The sequence below is a fragment of the Ovis aries genome, chromosome 1, assembly GCF_016772045.2.
Source record: "Ovis aries strain OAR_USU_Benz2616 breed Rambouillet chromosome 1, ARS-UI_Ramb_v3.0, whole genome shotgun sequence".
Classification (NCBI taxonomy): Eukaryota; Metazoa; Chordata; class Mammalia; order Artiodactyla; family Bovidae; genus Ovis; species Ovis aries.
Window position 1 is genome coordinate 28,052,170 of NC_056054.1, and position 17,085 is coordinate 28,069,254.

Below are 17,085 nucleotides of genomic sequence, written 5' to 3' on the forward strand. Positions count from 1 at the left end.
GGAGACCCCAGTCAGCTCTGCCACCTTCTGGCTGAGTAGGGAACTGCCCGGAGCCCCCCTTTCCTCACCTGTCAAATGGGCTCGTGGCCCACTGACAGGCAGAGATGGTGGGAGATGATGTTATAGAGTGCTCTGTTAACTGCTGAGGTCTGCATGCACAGCACAGGATGCTTGGACCAGTGCTATGACGGAGCCACAGGTTATCTATCACACTGGCACAAACAGGGAAGGAGGTGGACACACTGGCATCTGGGGCCCAGGTCACTGATCCAGGGGCCTGGAGTCTTGGGCCCTGCTTCCCTCAACGGCTTAACCACCGTGCCCAGGAGATATGCAAGGCCCTGGAGAGCCTCTGGCCTGTCTCCATGCCGGGGGTCAGGGTGGGGGTGGGCGAGGAAGAGCAGGGAGGACTGGCTTTGGGAGTGACTGACAGGCCCGGGGAGAAGATGCAGGATGTGAGCTGCACCGCCACCCCCCTGCCCTGTGCCCCCGCTCAGTGGGGCCCACACTACTGCTTGGGCTGGTGGTTCTCAACCAGGTGAGAGTTTAATTGCCAGGATTTTTGGCAACACTAAAAGACATTTTTGGTTGCCACACTGGGAAGTAGGAAATCACTCCTATCGAATGGACAGGCTTTCCCGGTGGCTCAGTGGTAAAGACTCCACCTGCAATGCAAGAGACATAGCAGAAGCCACAGGTTTGATCCCTGGGTGGAGAAGAGACCCTGGAGAAGGAAATGGCAACCCACGCGAGTATTCTTGCCTGAGAAATCCCATGGACAGAGGAGCCTGGCAGGCTGCGGGTCACAGAGTTGCAAAAGAGTTCACAGGGATGCAACTTAGCAACTAAAACAGTAGAGGCCAGGAATGTGGCTAAACACCCTGTAATGATGGTACTTCCCTCTCCCTGCAAAGATCTGTCCTGCCCAAAATGTCAACAAGGCTGAAGGCAGGGTTTCTGCCTGGAGGTGGCTGCTGCCCTGCATTAGACAAATATGGCGGTGTGCTTGCCCTCCGCCCTCCACCCTCGGCCTCTACCCCCGGGGCCTACCGTGTCGAGGTGGGTGCGCTGGTGCTTGGCGCGGTCACTGGAGTTGCTGAAGGCCTTCTGGCAGCCTGGGTGCTGGCACAGGTACGGCTTCTCGCCCGTGTGGCTCCGCAGGTGGATCTTGAGGTTCTCCAGGCGCGAGAAGGCCTTGCTGCAGCCCTCGAACTGCAGGAGAGGCCGGTGAGGGGCGCTCTGCAGGCGCCGGGGGGCCCACCGCCCAGCCCTGAAATGGGCCCCCGCATCTGCTCCCCTGACAACCCCAGCCCCTGGCCCTGCCCAAGGCCCCCCGGTGCCCCAGTTCAGCTCCCCGTGAAGTGTCTAGGACCTAGACTCTTATCTGGGAAGGTCTGGTGGGGTCCAGAAAATAATCCATCCCTGATTTAGAAATGGCCACTAGGACTTGAGAAAAAACTGGTCTTTCTGTCTCTGGACGGGTCTGCCCTCCAATGGCGTCTGAAAGTGGCATGCCCCTCTGAATGGACAGGGGGCAGGCACATGTCCGGTGCAGACAGCCCTAGATTTGGAACCCAAGGCCTGGATTTTAGTCGGGTCCTCTCCCAGTGAGGCTCTGAGCAGTGCCCTTGATATGCCTGTGCCTATTTCCTTGCCTACAAACTTAAAGCTGTGTAGCCACCATCCAGGGCTGATACGAAGGCCCCAAGGGGTGGGACACTGACTGTCAAAGGGCTTTGCTCCCCTGGAACATGACATCATGCTGATCGCGGTCAGAACAATGACAACACTTGTAAACTCAGAGTCTTTGACTTATCATTTGGCTGTTTATCTGTTGGATGCCCCAAGTATGCACCAGGCCCCACGCCAAGCAGTGAGCATGCAGTGGGCACAGCACACATGTGATGTCCCTGGTGGGGGTGAGGGTGGACAGAGAGGAACACAGACAGTGCCGATTCTGGCAGCTTCTGTCCAGCTCCCATCTCTTCCCTCTGAGTCCTCTAACTTCAAACTCCTTCCTCCCTACCCTCTACACAGCTACCCCAGGAGGCTCTGATGTATGAAAGAGGCCCTGCTGCTCTCGCCTAAATCCCCGCAGGCCTGGCATTCAAACACCCAGCCCTCTACACCTCCGGCCCCTCTTGACTCCCCACCCGAGGCTCACAGCAGCAGGGGTCTGCCAGGTAATGCCAAGTCTTTATTCCTGCAAGACACTCAGCAAGGAATGTCTTATCTCTCTCGTCACAGTCTGTCCACCCCGTCAGCCTGCAAGATGCTTGGCCCACAGCCCCGAGGAGCATTCCCTGGTCCCCGTGTGACTGGCTGCTCTTTCCTGCTTCTCCTCACTGTCCGCCTTCCATTCCCAAGGCGCTTGCCACAGGCAGGAGGAGGAGGTACCCTGGCCTGCATCTGCTCCCTCCGTCCAGGCGTGATGCTGGAGGTTTAACCACACAACAGTCAAAAAGCCAGCGGCCCCAACATCCCCACCTCAGAGACGGAGGCTTCCTAGGGTGGTCCCAGGGTTGGGACAGGACGCAGGCCTGTCTTCCCACGGGCAGGGGGCAGGGGAGGCGACTCTTAAGAAGAAGAAATCAGAGGAGGCTGGGCTCCCTCTCTCGAGCCACTGGTTCCATTGTCTAGGCCAGGACAGACGTGAGACAAGGACTCAGAGACAATGGCTGGTCTGGGGCAGGCACTCCCGGCGCCTGTCCCTTGAAGGCCCGGCCGCAACTGCAGGCCGTGCTCTGCTTGGGGCTGGCCCAAGGCAAGGTGCCCGCAGCTGGGTTTTAGAAGCTGTTCCGCTTCCTATTTCCAGATGTTATGCCTTTTCCATGCATCAAAACCAGAAGGAAATCCTGTTTGGGGAGTAAATAGGCCACAAGCCACGCCCCCACCCCCTGCAAGGCCTGGGCCAGGTTCACGCATAGTGAGGTGGAGCAGCTGAAGGGCAGGCTACTTCTCGGCCCCCAGCTGGTCCCTTTGTTCCTCTCTGGCCCTTGCCGGGAGGGTGGGCGTCTGAGGTGGGGGGCAGTAAACTCCTCACATACTGCGTGCTGTTCCTGACTTTGGGAGGGTCCGCCCGACTCTGGAGACTTGTACATCATCTCCCCACTGGGGACTGTGCACCCGTCTGGCCAGTCGTCCGTCTCAGCACAGCTACCCCCACCCCCACAGCCTTTGTTGGGGCTGCCACCCTCCCGGGACGCCTGCCCTTCCAACTCGCTGACAGTTTAATTCAGACATCTTTCAGAATCTTCAGCTTGGTGTTCGAAGTCTTCCAACACGGTCAGACACTTCTCCCATCTGCATACACCCCACGTGTTAGGCTGTAGCCGCACGGGAGTGATCAGACCCCAAATGGGTCGGGAACTTGAATGCCCCCAGGCCTGCTGGAGCTGTTCCCTGGGAATGGAACGGCTTTCCTTTCTTCACTCACTCAGACATCTACTCTTGGCGCCCCAGCACTGGCTCCTTGGAGAAGCCATCCTCAACCTCCCGCTCCTCCTCGGTCACACCCTGAGCTGTGCTGAGGTTTTCTCTGTACATCCCTTATCCTCTCTCCAGGCCTCCAGGCTGAGGGTTTGGGAGTTCCCTGGGGGCAGGGCTGTCATTTCACTCATGGGGCAAAGGGTGGGTTAGAAACATGCTCTAGTGGTGTTCAGAATAGGGTTCTGGGGCCTACGGGTGCATGCACCTCCCTTGTGCTCACCCAGGTATCCCACAGCTGCATTTGTGCACTGTGCCCACGTCTTGCCCGTGTATGTTGGCCTGGCTCGTCCTGCCCGCCCCCTTCCCATTGGAACTTCTCAGAACTGAGTCCCAGGCTGGGGTATATAACAAGCATCTGGCCGAGGCACCACGATGGGGGTCCCATCCCTCAAGGTAGGATCAAAGGCAGCAGCAGGTGCAGCAGCAGCAGCCTGGGCAGGACAGGTCTGGGACAAGGATGCAGATACCCCTGGCAGAGCAACGCCCCCATCAGGGCCAGCATCCCAGCTATGAGCGTATATGGGCTCTGCTCACAGTTGCCTGCCGAGGTCCCTGCAGCCTCACCCTTTGACAACCCCAGAGATGGGCTAACAGAGGCAGAGAGGAGAGGAGGGGAATGCACGTGGGTTCAGCACCTGGGCGTTCACTCTGCTAGGCCTGGCACTGTCCCCAGCATGATCTCAGATCCTCCCCACAGCCCTTGGGGCAAGTATTCCTCTCCCACTGTCAGGAGCTGAGGCTCTGGGGAAACCAGCAGAGCAGCTCCAGACATGAACCCTGATATGGGACCACCAGGGCTTGTCTCTTGACTGCTCCACTTGCGAACGATCCAAGATGAGTGCCTTCAGTTCTCTGAGTCTCAGTTTCCTCACTGATAAAACTGGGTGAGTTCTACCAGCCTCGGAGGCTGTGAGGACCGCACGGTAAATGCTTCTCTTGGTACCAGGTTCTTGCTCAATATCGTCATGGTGGCCATCATTTGGGATCACAGAGCAGGTAAGTAGTGGAGCGGCATTCTGCCCGGGGTGGCAGTTCCTGGGCTTGCTGCCCCTCTGCCCAGTTGGAAGGGTGTGTGTGTGTGAGTGTGTGTGATGTCCCACTGGGCATGGTGGGCTCCCAAGTCTCCCCAGTGTCCTGTTCCCAGTTCTTATGCCTTAACCCTTCACTTTCCTCCCCCCGCCTGATTTCCAGACTTAACTTTCTCAACACACTCTGTGCTCTCCAGCCCTTGGCTTGGGCATTTAAGGGGCGTCAGCCTGGGCCTGGGGCCTGGAGCAAGATGGGGACCAGGGAACTGTCTGGAGGAGCAGGTGCCCCAGCACCTCCTGTGATGAGGAGTTATCCCAGGGCTGTCTGGGCTCCACCTCCAACCCCCCATCGTACCTTGGGGAGCCAGGAGCCAGCAGGACTCACAGAGGTGGAAGGGCCTGGTCTGGAATCCTAGAGCTGGGGCATCTGAGTTTCTCATGAGCCCCTCTCTGCTGCCTTATAGCTGGCAGCTTCACCGGACAGCCCCAAGGCCCCTCCAATTTTAATGCTTTATGAATCTCTTTCTGAACTGTAAATCTAACCAGGTCACCCATGCTCAGGACCCTCCATGGCTCGCTGTGCCTCCTGACATCCAGTGAGCCCCCTTAGACTGGCATTTGAGGCCCTCCACTGTGGGTGTGTCAGAGCCTGGAAAGCAGGCGGCTCTGTGATCCTAGCAAATCAATGTCCTCTCTGTGGCTCAGTTTCTTTCTCTGCAAAATGGGGATGTGAGGAGCCCACTCACAAAGTAGCTGTGGTGGTGGGGCAACGTGCACATGTGCGTGTCACACAGGACATAAGTGTTATCACTGTTATCGTGGTGGCGGTAGTTGCTCCTGACTTGCCCTCAGGGGGACACCTGTGTAGGTCAGGTTCTGCTGACTCCAGAGTAAGGAACGCTTGGTTGATGTGTTTGTCATTGACTGGTGTGGCCCTAAAACTCTTTTCACACCAAGCCCATGGAGTACCCTTTGTGTAACCTCCAAAGGGAGTGAGGCAGCCTTTTGCGGGGGAATGGCTTGAAGGGGCCCCATGCATTGACTGACTGTGTGGGGGCTTGGAGGGCAGCAGGGAGAGGCACCCCATCACTGTTGTGTCGTGGGGGTACAGATGCTGCAAGAATGGAAAAATGAGTCTTGCTGGGGCAAGTCAGATGGAGCCAATGGGCACACCCCAGGCTTTGGGTCTCAGTTTCCCTAAAGAGGATGGCCTGCGGTGATGCTATGGTGACCCAAGGGTATAATGATGTTTCCATGGGGTGGGGCCTTCCTGACATCCCTCCCCTAACACCCTAACGCAAAGCCTTAAGCCTATAGGGGTGTCTGAGTCCCCCTTGCCCACAGTTACACCCTGCATGGCTCTCCCATGTCTCAGCAGGTACATATGCTCGCCCCAGCATTCTGGCTGGTGTGACCTGGCCCCTAGTGACAGCTTGGTGGTATCTGCCCCTCCACGCCTGCATCACTGCATTTCAGCATCAAGCATCAAAGTGGCCTGGGTGCAAATCCACACTTCCCAACTGGATGACCTTGAGCAAGTTCATTTCACATGCTAGAGCTCAGATTCCTCATCCATAAATAGGGCATAACGTGGGCACACCTGGGCACATGGCGGGAGGGTGCTCTCTGTGAACCACAGGGCACATGCAGTATCCTGTGGCCACAGCCCTGATGCCAACCATGGGCACCCAGAGAATTACCCGAGCACCTCTTATTTAGAATGAACTTGAAATAACCAAACATAACAGATTTAGCTGGCCAGGAGCAAAGGCTCATACACCATGGGCAACAGAGAGGGTGGCTACTGTGGGTAAAGCAGTATACAGAGGGGAGAGAAGGAAAAGAAGAGACATCGAACAGTCTAGAAAAATGTACGAATGAGTATTAAGTTTTTCTATTTACTTAGAATGCATAAACATTAAAATATCTACTAAGATGAAACGGGTGAATTCAGAGTTATATAAGAGACTGGGTGATGCCCGCTCATTCACCTGTCAGGAGCCAGGAGCTGGATGTGCTTTGTGTGACATTTCAGTTAATCATGACATCGCACTCTTCTGGTGAGGTTCCTTCCTGGCCCCACTCTGCAGATGCGGAAACTGAGGCTCAGAAAAGTGACATCACTGGCTGGAAGTGACGTCACACAGCCAGTAAGTGGCGGACCTGGGCTGGCTTCCAGGCCTGGCGGACGTGCTAGTCTGCCTGTACACATCCCTGACTGCTCTGGTCACTGCCTCAGGGACCCTACATAAAGCTCCAAAATCAGGCTGGTTCTCAGGAACTATGACCACCATTTCCAACCGGGCTCACATCAGGGGTTCCTTTCCCAGGCAAGACCAGGCCCAGCGCTGGATGCAGAGTTGATGCTGGGAGATGGGGGTACCCTCCTTCCTCCCAGGGCCTCGGAGAGGAGAACCACCACACACAAAGGAAAGCTGAGGTGACACGGCAGAGAAGAGCAAGCCCATTTGAGGCACAGAGCCTTGAAAGGCCCAGCTCCCACATGTGGGGCGTGTTACAAAAGCAGATTCAAATAACGGGGAAAATACCCCAGGAACCGTGAAGCCCTAGACCATCTGGAGTTTTATAGTAACAGGCAGGGGAAAATCAGAACCTAATTGAAAAAGTCCACTGCAATCCATTACTGCTGCATGAAGCTCACAGAACCCAGAGCGGAAGATGAGAGACCAAGCGGAGCCGTCCCAAGAGCTGGGGAGGGGGCACCAGCTTCCCTTCCAGGCCAAGCCCAGGGACCCTTCCAGCTCTGCCCAGGGGAGCGGGAGGGCGTGGGCCCGACGTCAGAATCTGCGGGGCTGGGCTCACCCCCCTCTGTGGGCCGCCCTCTCTGAGCCTTTCCCGCATCTGAGAAAGGGCTGAGCAAGGTCATTCAGGGCAGCTCCAGGACAGAGCCAGCTGGTGCCGGGCACGCCTGTTCTCTCCCTCTGGGCCCTGGGGGAGGATCAAGGGCCCCATCTCACATGTGAGCTGTGGGACACTGTCCCACGGCCGAAGGCCCTGAGGTCGCACAGACAGAAGTCTGTACTGGGGCCCCCGCCACTGACCACCACGAGCTTGGGCAAGTCATGTCCCATCTCTGCCCTCACTTTTATCCTCTCTAAAATGGGGCCACAGCAAACGGCTGCTAGAATTAAATAACAGGGCACGGGAATGGGGACACAGTAGGTCCCCGAGGACTGTCAAGTTTCTGCCCTGCAGTTGCCATGGGCCCAGGAGGAGGGGGCCCCTTTCTCAGGCTCTGGCTGGGGATCTGGACACAAAGGGTAAGGAGGTTTGGGGGAACAGGGCACCCGGGTGGGGCAGAGGAGAAAATGCCTCCAGTTCTTTGCCAGTGACTTGCTTCTAAACAAACACATTTCTGGTTTAAGGGTAAAATATATTGGGTTACAGCAGTTTGGCAGGCCATCCAGGGATCAACTTCCCATTTTGGTACAAACTTTTAACCTACTTTCAACAATGACTTGGATGGGAGTGCTGCATGGTACCAGACCCTTCTCCAAGACATCAAATAATTCTGCATTTGGCCAACTTGAAAGGCCAGCCAGCTGGGAGCTGGGATCCACTGCTCACCCCACATCCCGGGAGGTACTGTCCTCTGAACCCCGTGGGTTTTCCACGAGGTCTTCTCAGAGCCTCATGCTTCACAGGTCCTCAGGGACAGGTGGAAGCAAGAAGTGGAGGGACAGAGGTGGAGAGGCCTGGGAGGTGAGGCCAGAGGGCACCAGCCTGATCTGTGTCCTGTGAGAGCTGTGAGGGTCTGGTCCATCCTCAGGCACACAGCCCCTCTGAATGAGTGAATGAATGGGCAGATGGGAGCAGGAGGGAGACTCTGACAGTAACAGCAGCTATCACTCTTACTAGATACCAGGCTGGGCCAAACTCCCCCTTAATATATCTCCTTGGCCCCTTTAGGCCAGCACAACAAGTCCCGTTGTTACAGAGACAAAGATGGAGGCCCAGGGAGCTTATGTGAGAGAGACCCTGCATCCACGAGGGATGGGGCCTGCACTTGCCTCTGGGGCTCCTCTGCCCTGGGTAGCCAGAACTAAGGGGCACCATGAGATCCAAGGAGAGCATTTCTCAGCTCGAGGCCTTCATGATCGTTCAGAGAGGCTGGCAGTCGAGGAGCGGCGGAAGCACACAAAGCAGGGGGAGGCTGGGCTGGAAGGCCACGGGCCTGCTTCCCAGAGGAGACTTCCCGAGCCAGGGGAGTGGGGCCAGAGGTTCCCATCTCTTCCTCACCAGACCTGCGCTGGAGGCTCTGGGCGGGGCGCTTCTCCCACAGAAAGCCCCTGTCTGGGCAAGAAATGGGCTTCTGTTCCCAGCCAGAGAGGGCCAAGAGGGCTAGGCCACCTTTTCAGGGTGTGTGGAGTCCCCCAGAGTAGAAGCTACATGCGAGGTTGAGTCTGCTCACCAAGTAGACAGGTGGAATCCGGAGGGCTCCCTGTGCTGAACGGGGGCACACGGCTTGAGGTGTGGAAAGAGGCTCAGCTCGGGGGCTGGACTAGCAGAAGGCAGACTGCACAGAAAGACTGACACGTACACACACACATACGCACACACACAGAGCAAGTCACCAGCCACAGACCCGGAAATGCAGACACACACACACACACACACACACACACACACACACACACACACACACACACATACACTCTGACACCTCTCCTGTTAAGCCACATGTCAAAGACATAGAAGCCCAGGACACCAACATATAGCACACACACACACACACACACACACACACACACACACACACACACCATGATTTATGCCACACACACACACACACACACACACACACTCGCACATATAGCCAAGGACACCCAAGCCCCAGACCCCACCACAGGCACAAATGCACAAACTCCCCAAACTCTACATGCACTGACGCACAGCCCCACGTGCAGCACAGGCAGGAACTGGCTCACAGATCAGACACAGAACACAGACAGCCTCACGGTGGTCTCTGCATGCAGAAGGAGAGACACCCGGAGACAATATCCAGCAGACTTCCTCCAAGAGGCCAGTGGGTAAGGACGTGTCCTCACACCAACACCTCGACACCTAACGCAGCCAGACCCATGGGCAGCCACGCTCCCACCTGCTTCTCCTTGGTTCCAGGCCACCCAGGAGATGGGGCGAGGGGAGGGGAGGGAAGACCCGGCTGAGCCCCATGTATCTCCTGACGTTCCCATGGCTGCTGCATTGGCTTGGCTTTGGGGAGGGAACATGTAGCCGGAGAGAATGCCAAGACAGGCCACAGGCCACCCTTTGGCCCCGCTGACCTCTAGCCCGCTGCCCACGCCCCCTTCCCAACCTGCAGGGGCAGACTTCTGCCCCTGCAGTGTCCTCTGCCTGTCCAGTCCTCCTTGCCTTCTGGGCTTGTCTCAAGCCCCAGCTCTCCCCTCCTCCTGTGCCAGGTCATCCCTAAACTCTTTTTGCCCTTCTCTGACCATCTGGACACCACCCTGGTGCACCGATGCTCAGACTGCCTGTCTCTCACCGGTTGTCCTCTGTGTGGACACCATACACCCTTTGGGCCTTGCCGGGTGCTGCCTGGCCTTTAGGAGCTCACTTCCTATAGGGGAGGCAGGCAGGTGGGAAAGCTACACGGCAGCCCATCCCACCTCCACAGCTGAAGCATCTGGAACATTTGCTGAGGAAACACATCTCCAGAGGGATCAACGTCTGACTCTAAGAGCTGGGGGAGAGGGAGGTGAGTGCTGCCCCAGGAGGAGAGGGCAGGGACCGAGATGTACAACGAATGAAAACATTCTCTCCAGCCTCAATCCTCCCCCAGATAAGCCCTGTGCCCACAGGCAGGGGCTCAAGTCCACTTCCTCCTCCTCCTGGCCCCTGTGAACCTCAGTGTGCTCCCTGCAAAGGGGGTGGCACTCCTGGTCTCAGGCGCCTATTGTAGACATGTGGCCTTAGTCCTGGGCACAGGACAGGTGCTCAGAAGATGTTAATTCCTCTTTCAGCCTCTCTCCCGAATTTCAAGAAACAGCAGGGCATGGGTCCATGATATGAAAAATGTTAGGGTCTGAAGATCTGACTCCAGCCCTGGCCCTGTCACAGGTTACTGTGTGACCTTCAACCAGTCACTTGCCTTTTCGGGGGCCGCCTACCCAGGATTGGGAGTGCAAAGGTGGGGCTGCAGGAGTTAAGACTTGCACAACCCTCAGCATCCCGGGGCTGCCTGGGGAGAAAGAAGATCCAAGACATTTCATCCATCACCTGAAAGAAAACCTCATGTCGGGTCAACAGGAATCATGGCAAATGTGCAGGTGCCACGTTCTTGTCTGAGGCCACAAGTGGGTGAAAGCAATCTGCCCCATGCGCCCTTGGGGCTCAGTTCCCGCCAGGAACACCCTGTGAGGCTCTGGGCTCCTTGGAAGGGGGAGGGGTGGGCCAGACCACTGTTGTGTATAGCTCTGCTCATGGTGGGGCTGGGGGTAGCGAGATCAGAGAGGGCTGTGCTCAGCCAGCGGGTGCCCTCTGGGAGAGGAGGTGAGAGACCCATCTGAGGCGCTCAGGAACAGAGCCAAGTGACTGCGTGTTCACCAGGACAGTGCAGTGTGGTTCCCAAGTCACCTTCAGGGATATCCTCAGTATCTAAATTGGGTTGGACCTGACACCTGGGGCCCAGTGGGACCATTTCCCCACCCCCCACAGACCTACTGGGAGACCCCAAATGGCTGGCCCTGGGGTGGCAACTTAGGGCCACACAGAGTGAGGCCACGTGGCCCGCATCACATGCTCCTGCCACTGATGGAACCCAGTGCCTGGACTCCCTAATAAAGGTGGATGGAAACAAAGGTGACAGCCTAGCTCTCACACTCAAGCTCGGGAAGGAAGCTCAACTGCCATTAGGAACCAATTACACAAACTACAACAAAAACAAACGAAATCCAACCTATGGGAGGGATGAGATGCAGGGAAGAGACACGGCAAACCCTTCTGGTGGCCAGGCACCTCAGTCTGCAGGACATCTCTGTTTCCTGGCCCTACTACATCACAGTAATCCTGCCAGAGGCAGGACCAGGGCCCACGGGCTCACTCTGGGGCTTCTTGGTAGTTGGAAGCCACTGCCCATGCCCCGCAACTCCCAACTGGCCCATAGTGAAGGAGACCTCCAGCCGTGAGCAGGTACCAAGCAGGTTCAGACACGGAGTCCCCTGGGCCAGGAGTCCTGGGAGCCGTAATAGCACTCTACCTCCTGCCCAGTGCCTCTGGGAGGAGATAACTTAGCAGACAGTGGAGCAGACAGGGGTGAGCTCCTGGCTTTTGGGTTTCAAAATCTCAGGTCTCAGGGCCGAATGGAAAGAAATCTGAAGACAGAGATGAGACGTGCAGTGACTATTTTCAAATGATTGTCTGCCATAAATCCATCTGAGAGTGTCCAGCACAGGGCCTGGCACACAGTGGGCTTGTGTGAGTATCTGTTAATGAATGAAAGAAGCAAGCAATAAACAAACGAGCCTTCAGGGAAGTGTGGGGCAGGACGGGGAGCCTCCTGAGTTAGTAGAGTCCAGGAGAGGCCTAGTTGAGAAGAAGAGCAAAGCATTCTGTATTCTCTCCCACAAAGATGTCTGGCTGGGAAAGGGTCCCTGGGGGAAAGCAAGACCCGGGAAGATGTCAAGGCTCCCTCAAAGTGGGGGGCCCTTTCACTCTGGGGCCAGGCTTGTGGGAAAGAAAACTAGGCTTGTGGTAAGCCCTGAAGCAGGGCTCCTCCCAGGTAGGGCTGAGGTTACCCACGGGCAGGACTCTGGATATCTTAGGAGGTCCCATGCCCAGATGTTGAGTCTAAGCTGGACCTGAAGGAGCCTTTCAGGTGGACAGGAGATGGGTGGGCTCTGGTCAAAGACGGGGCGGGAAGCTGAATGCCTCAGAAGGTGCCAGGATGAGAAATGACTCTGAGGACCCCTTGGTTCAGTGCAAGCCCCCTATGCCCCCAGAACTGGAGCAGTGGTTTGGGAACTGCCTGAGATGTGTGAATTACCCAGTATATGGGGGTTCAGAGACAAGGGAATTCAAGGACAATTTTTCAACTTACATTTTCTTCCCTCACATTCAAGTGTTTAGACTCCAGGTTCAGACCTGACATAAAGAGAGACCACTGCCTACCCCGTCAGGAGCTTCCCCAACGGCTCAGCGGGTGAAGAATCTGCCTGCAGTACAGGAGACGCAGGTTCGATCCCTGGGTCAGGAAGACCCCCTGGAGTAGGAAACGCCAACCCACTCCGGTATGCTTGCCTGGAAAATTCCACAGACAGAGGAGCCTCACATGGCGGTCAACAAAAGGCAGACTGGTCTACAGTCTGGGAAACATTGGGTCACGGGAAAGAAATGACTAGAAACACAGAATCAGATGGTTCACATCACCAGAAAATAACGATACTAGCCATAATAACCATCACACTGTCTTTCAGATCCCCCCAGAGTGTTTATTTCCCCTAAAACCCCAAATCTCCGGATGTTCAGTCCAACACAGGTTGGAAAGTGCTGGAAGAGTCTGGGGGAGCCATCCCGCCCCTCACCTGCGCGTGGGGTGCCCCAGGCTCTGATAGGGAAGCGTGCCTTCTGCTGGGCCAGACAGGCTGCCCCATTCTCATGGGACTCCTCCATCCCTTGAGCAAGGAGAGAATCACCCTGTGGTCACCACAGGGAAGAACAACTCAGTAAACTGAAAAAAATTACAACCATATGATAAAGCAGAAAGGAGTCCTTCAGGAGGAACACACTGTAAAGCACTTCACTGAGAAGCGAGGGGGTGGCAGAGGGGCATCCTGGGGAGCAGGGCCCCACCCAGATGCCTGGCTGTGCAGAGCAGCTCAGAGACACCTGGAACTCATTAGCATTATGTCAGGAATAATATAAAATTAAAACATTTAGCTTTGGCTTCTAAAATTAAGGAGGACAAAAAGAGAAGGATGCCATTGTGCTGAGCCACTCAGCTATGACTTGGGCACCAATAATTTACAGGAAAAAAATCTCTGCCTTGCACTCGGGCCCAGCTGGGGCCCCTGCCAGCAGAGGCTGAGGACGGACGGCTGTCTCCAGCTCTGTCCTGGGGGAAGCAAGTTGGGAGCCTGGGTAAGGCCCAGGTGAGGTCTTCTAACCGCCCACTCTCCATGGCAGTGCCAGTTATATGCCAGTCCTGCCACTCTCCTAACTGACTGGCCTGTCTCTATGCTGGCCACTGCCCCCCAAATCCATCATCTGCCTTGCAGCCAGAGAGTTTTATAAATTGAAATCTGCCCCCGACATTGCTCAAAACCCATCGATGGCTTCCTACTGCCTGCAGGATACCCAAGGCCCTCAGCCTGGCATTTCCAGCCTCCCACCATCTGAATCTAGCTGTGGCTGGCTCTCCAAACTCTCCAAGATCCTTTCTCCCTCTCTCCTCTCCACTTACACTGACGACTTGGGCTTTGGGGACTTTCTACCGTGCTCTCGCAGATGCTGTTCCTTCAGCCTGGAATTCCCTCAGACTCCAGGGCTCAGGACCGATGGTGGCTCCTCTGCAGAGGCTCTGGGGGAGGTCCTGGCCAGACTCCTTTCTGGGTCTACCTCGGCTCAGCGGTAAAAGCAAGGTCACTGGGCTGGGCAGCGTTGGGGACCTGAGACTCACACAAAGTCAGAACTGGCCATCCCCAAGAGGCCCCTGTGTTACAGATGGGGGACATTACAACTGCCCAAAGAGGGCATGGCTGCCTTGCCCCCACTTCTGACCTCTCTGGACTCCTGGGGCATGCTGACTCTGGGGTACAGAGCGCTCTAGAGTCATCCAGGCTCGAGTTCAAATCCCGATACCCCTCCCGCTCTGTGACTGGCACAAATCACCTAACCCCTCTGGACTTCAGCATCTTTGTTGGCATTGCAAGGATGGAGACAGAAGTCTAGTGCTGCCCAGCCCCAGGGCTGTGGACAGTCAGCACCAGGCTCTATCCTATAACCAACTGTTGCCACCCGTGACCCCTGTGCGGAGAAACTGAGGTCCCAGGTCACAGAGGACAGGGAATCAGCGGCAAGATGGAGATGGAGGCTCCCAGCTCTGGCAAAGCAGTCTGGAAAGAGTTCACAAAGCCTGACTTGTCCAGGGGCACAAGACAGCTGCCCAGCCATTTATACACTTCCTCATTCATTCATTCATTCACTCGGCTAAATGCAAATGGCTAGGTGTCCAAAATACACTCCAGTAAAGAAAGCAAGTTACCAGACAACACGTCTGGGATGACTGCATTCCAGTAAAGAGTATAATTATCACATATGCAGAGAAATACTCTAAAGTGTTAAACAGTGGTTATTTCTGAGTACTATAGTTAGAGGTAACTTTCCCTTTTTTTCTTCTCTCTACTATCCCTTTTTTCTACTCTCTACCTCTTGATACATTATACTTTAGCTTTAGACTACTCTGTTTCGTTAAATTAAAAAAAAAAAAGTCACAGGGACCAGTGACACTTTATAGGCAGATTCAGGCTGCAGGAGAATTAGACTTCCTTCGTAATTCAGCACGTGGCTTTGGGTGAGCTCCCCTGCATTAACAAGATCTGGGGATGTTCCCACCCTCATTGTGGAGCCAGAAAGATCTGAGTCAGGTCTGGGTCTGACACTTGGCCTCAACCTACGACATGCGGGTGAAGGACCTCCCTCTGACCTCAGTTTCCACACAAATACACAGGAACAACATGGCGGCCTCTGAAGGCATCTGAGGATCAAGGATGATATGGATGGTGACCAACATTCATGGATGGTGACCCATGATATTTGTGTCTGCATCAGGGGACCCAGGCCCACCCCCTGGAATGCAACGAGGAGTGCCTCCTCACAGAATGACATCATCAGGCTGTTTCACACGTGGTGATCAGCGATGACTGAGGAGGAATCTCAGGAGACCGAGTGTCCAGATTAAGTGAACAGCGGACACAAGCCCTCTCCTGGGGTAGAGGACACATGGGCAGGTCCGAGCCACAGCCTGCACATGTTACATTTCACTCCCCAGTCACAGCCCCAGAGCACCCAGAAGGAGCAAATGTGCCTTCAACATCTTTCTCTGCAGCCTCGGCTGAATGTCTGGGGACCCGCCTCTGAGCCAGCTGGATGAACTGCAGGCTCTAGAGTGGGCGGAACTGGGTTCCAGTCCCAGCCCTGCTGACTGGTCCCTGCCCTTAGGCATGGTACTGAGCCTCTCTGGTCCAGAGTTGTCTTCTGGAAAACAGTTAACACTCCCTCACTGTAGGTTTATATTATAAGGGCCAAATGAGATAGGAGACTGCATGGGATCTACCATTTCTTACTCTTACATGTGAGTCAGTAAGTATTTCAAAATAAAAGTTTAATTTTTAAAATCTATTTAATCATATATTAATAGAAAAACCCCAAATGCCCATTAAGTGATGAATAAGCAAAAATAGTTTATCAATACAATTGCATATTATCCAGTTATAAAAAGGAATGAAATGCCAACAACGTGGATACACTTTGAAAATACTGTTGTTCACCTGCTCAGTCATGTCCTACTCTTTGCAACCCCATGGATTGTAGCACTCCAGGCTTCCCTGTCCTCCACTATCTCTCATAGTTTGCTCAAATTTATTAAGTCAGTGATGCCATTCAACCATCTCATCCTCTATCATCCCCTTCTCCTCCTGCCCTCAATCCTTCCCAGCATTAGGGTCTTTTCCAATGAGTCTGCTCTTTGCATCAAATGGCCAAAGTATTGGAGCTTCAGCATCAAGTCCTTCCAATGAATATTCAGAGTTAATTTCCTTTAGGATTAACTGATTTGATCTCCTTGCTGTCCAAGGGACTTTCAAGAGTCTTTTCCAGCACCACAATTCAAAAGCATCAATTCTTCAGGGCTCAGCCTTTTTTATGGTCCAACTCTCACATCTGTACATGACTGCTGGAAAAACTGTAGCTTTGACTATAAGGATTTTGTTGGCAAAGTGATGTCTCTGCTTTTAACTACATCGTCTAGGTTTGTCATAGCTTTTCTTCCAAGCAGCAACTGTCCTCTAATTTCATGGCCGCAGTCACCATCCACAGTGATTCTGGAGCCCAAGAAAATAAAATCTGTCACCGTTTCCACTTTTTCCCCTTCCATTTGCCATGAAGTGATGTGACCAGGGGCCATGATCTTAGTTTTTTGAATGTTGAGTTTTAAGTCAGCTTTGTCTCTCTCCTCTTTCACCCTCATCAAGAGGCTCTTTAGTTCCTCTTCGATTTCTGCCATTTGAGTGGTATCATCTGCATATCTGAGGTTGTTTATATTTCTCCCAACAATCTTGATTCCAGCTTGTGATTCATCCAGCCCGGCATTTAGCATGATGTACTCTGCATATAAGTTAAATAAGCAGGGTGACAATATACAGCTTAGATGTACTCTTTTCCCAATTTTGGGCCAGTCCTTTGTTCAATATCTGGTTCTAACTGCTGCTTCTTGCCCAGTTCTAACCCACAAAGAGGTTTCTCAGGAAGTAGGTAAGATGGTCTGGTATTCCCATCTCTTTAGGAATTTTCCACGGTTTGTTGTGATCCACAC

The 17,085-nt window shown here is 54.6% G+C and overlaps 1 protein-coding gene across 1 annotated transcript in view; it reads right to left on the reverse strand.

Moving 5' to 3' along the window:
* GLIS1 (GLIS family zinc finger 1) overlaps positions 1-17,085 on the reverse strand; it is a 246,567-nt gene that overhangs the window by 21,945 nt on the left and 207,537 nt on the right. Inside the window, exon 4 of the mRNA XM_027970436.2 lies at positions 1,051-1,212. Within this exon, the coding sequence (XP_027826237.2) occupies positions 1,051-1,212 (162 nt within the window). The remainder of the gene's footprint in view (positions 1-1,050; positions 1,213-17,085) is intronic.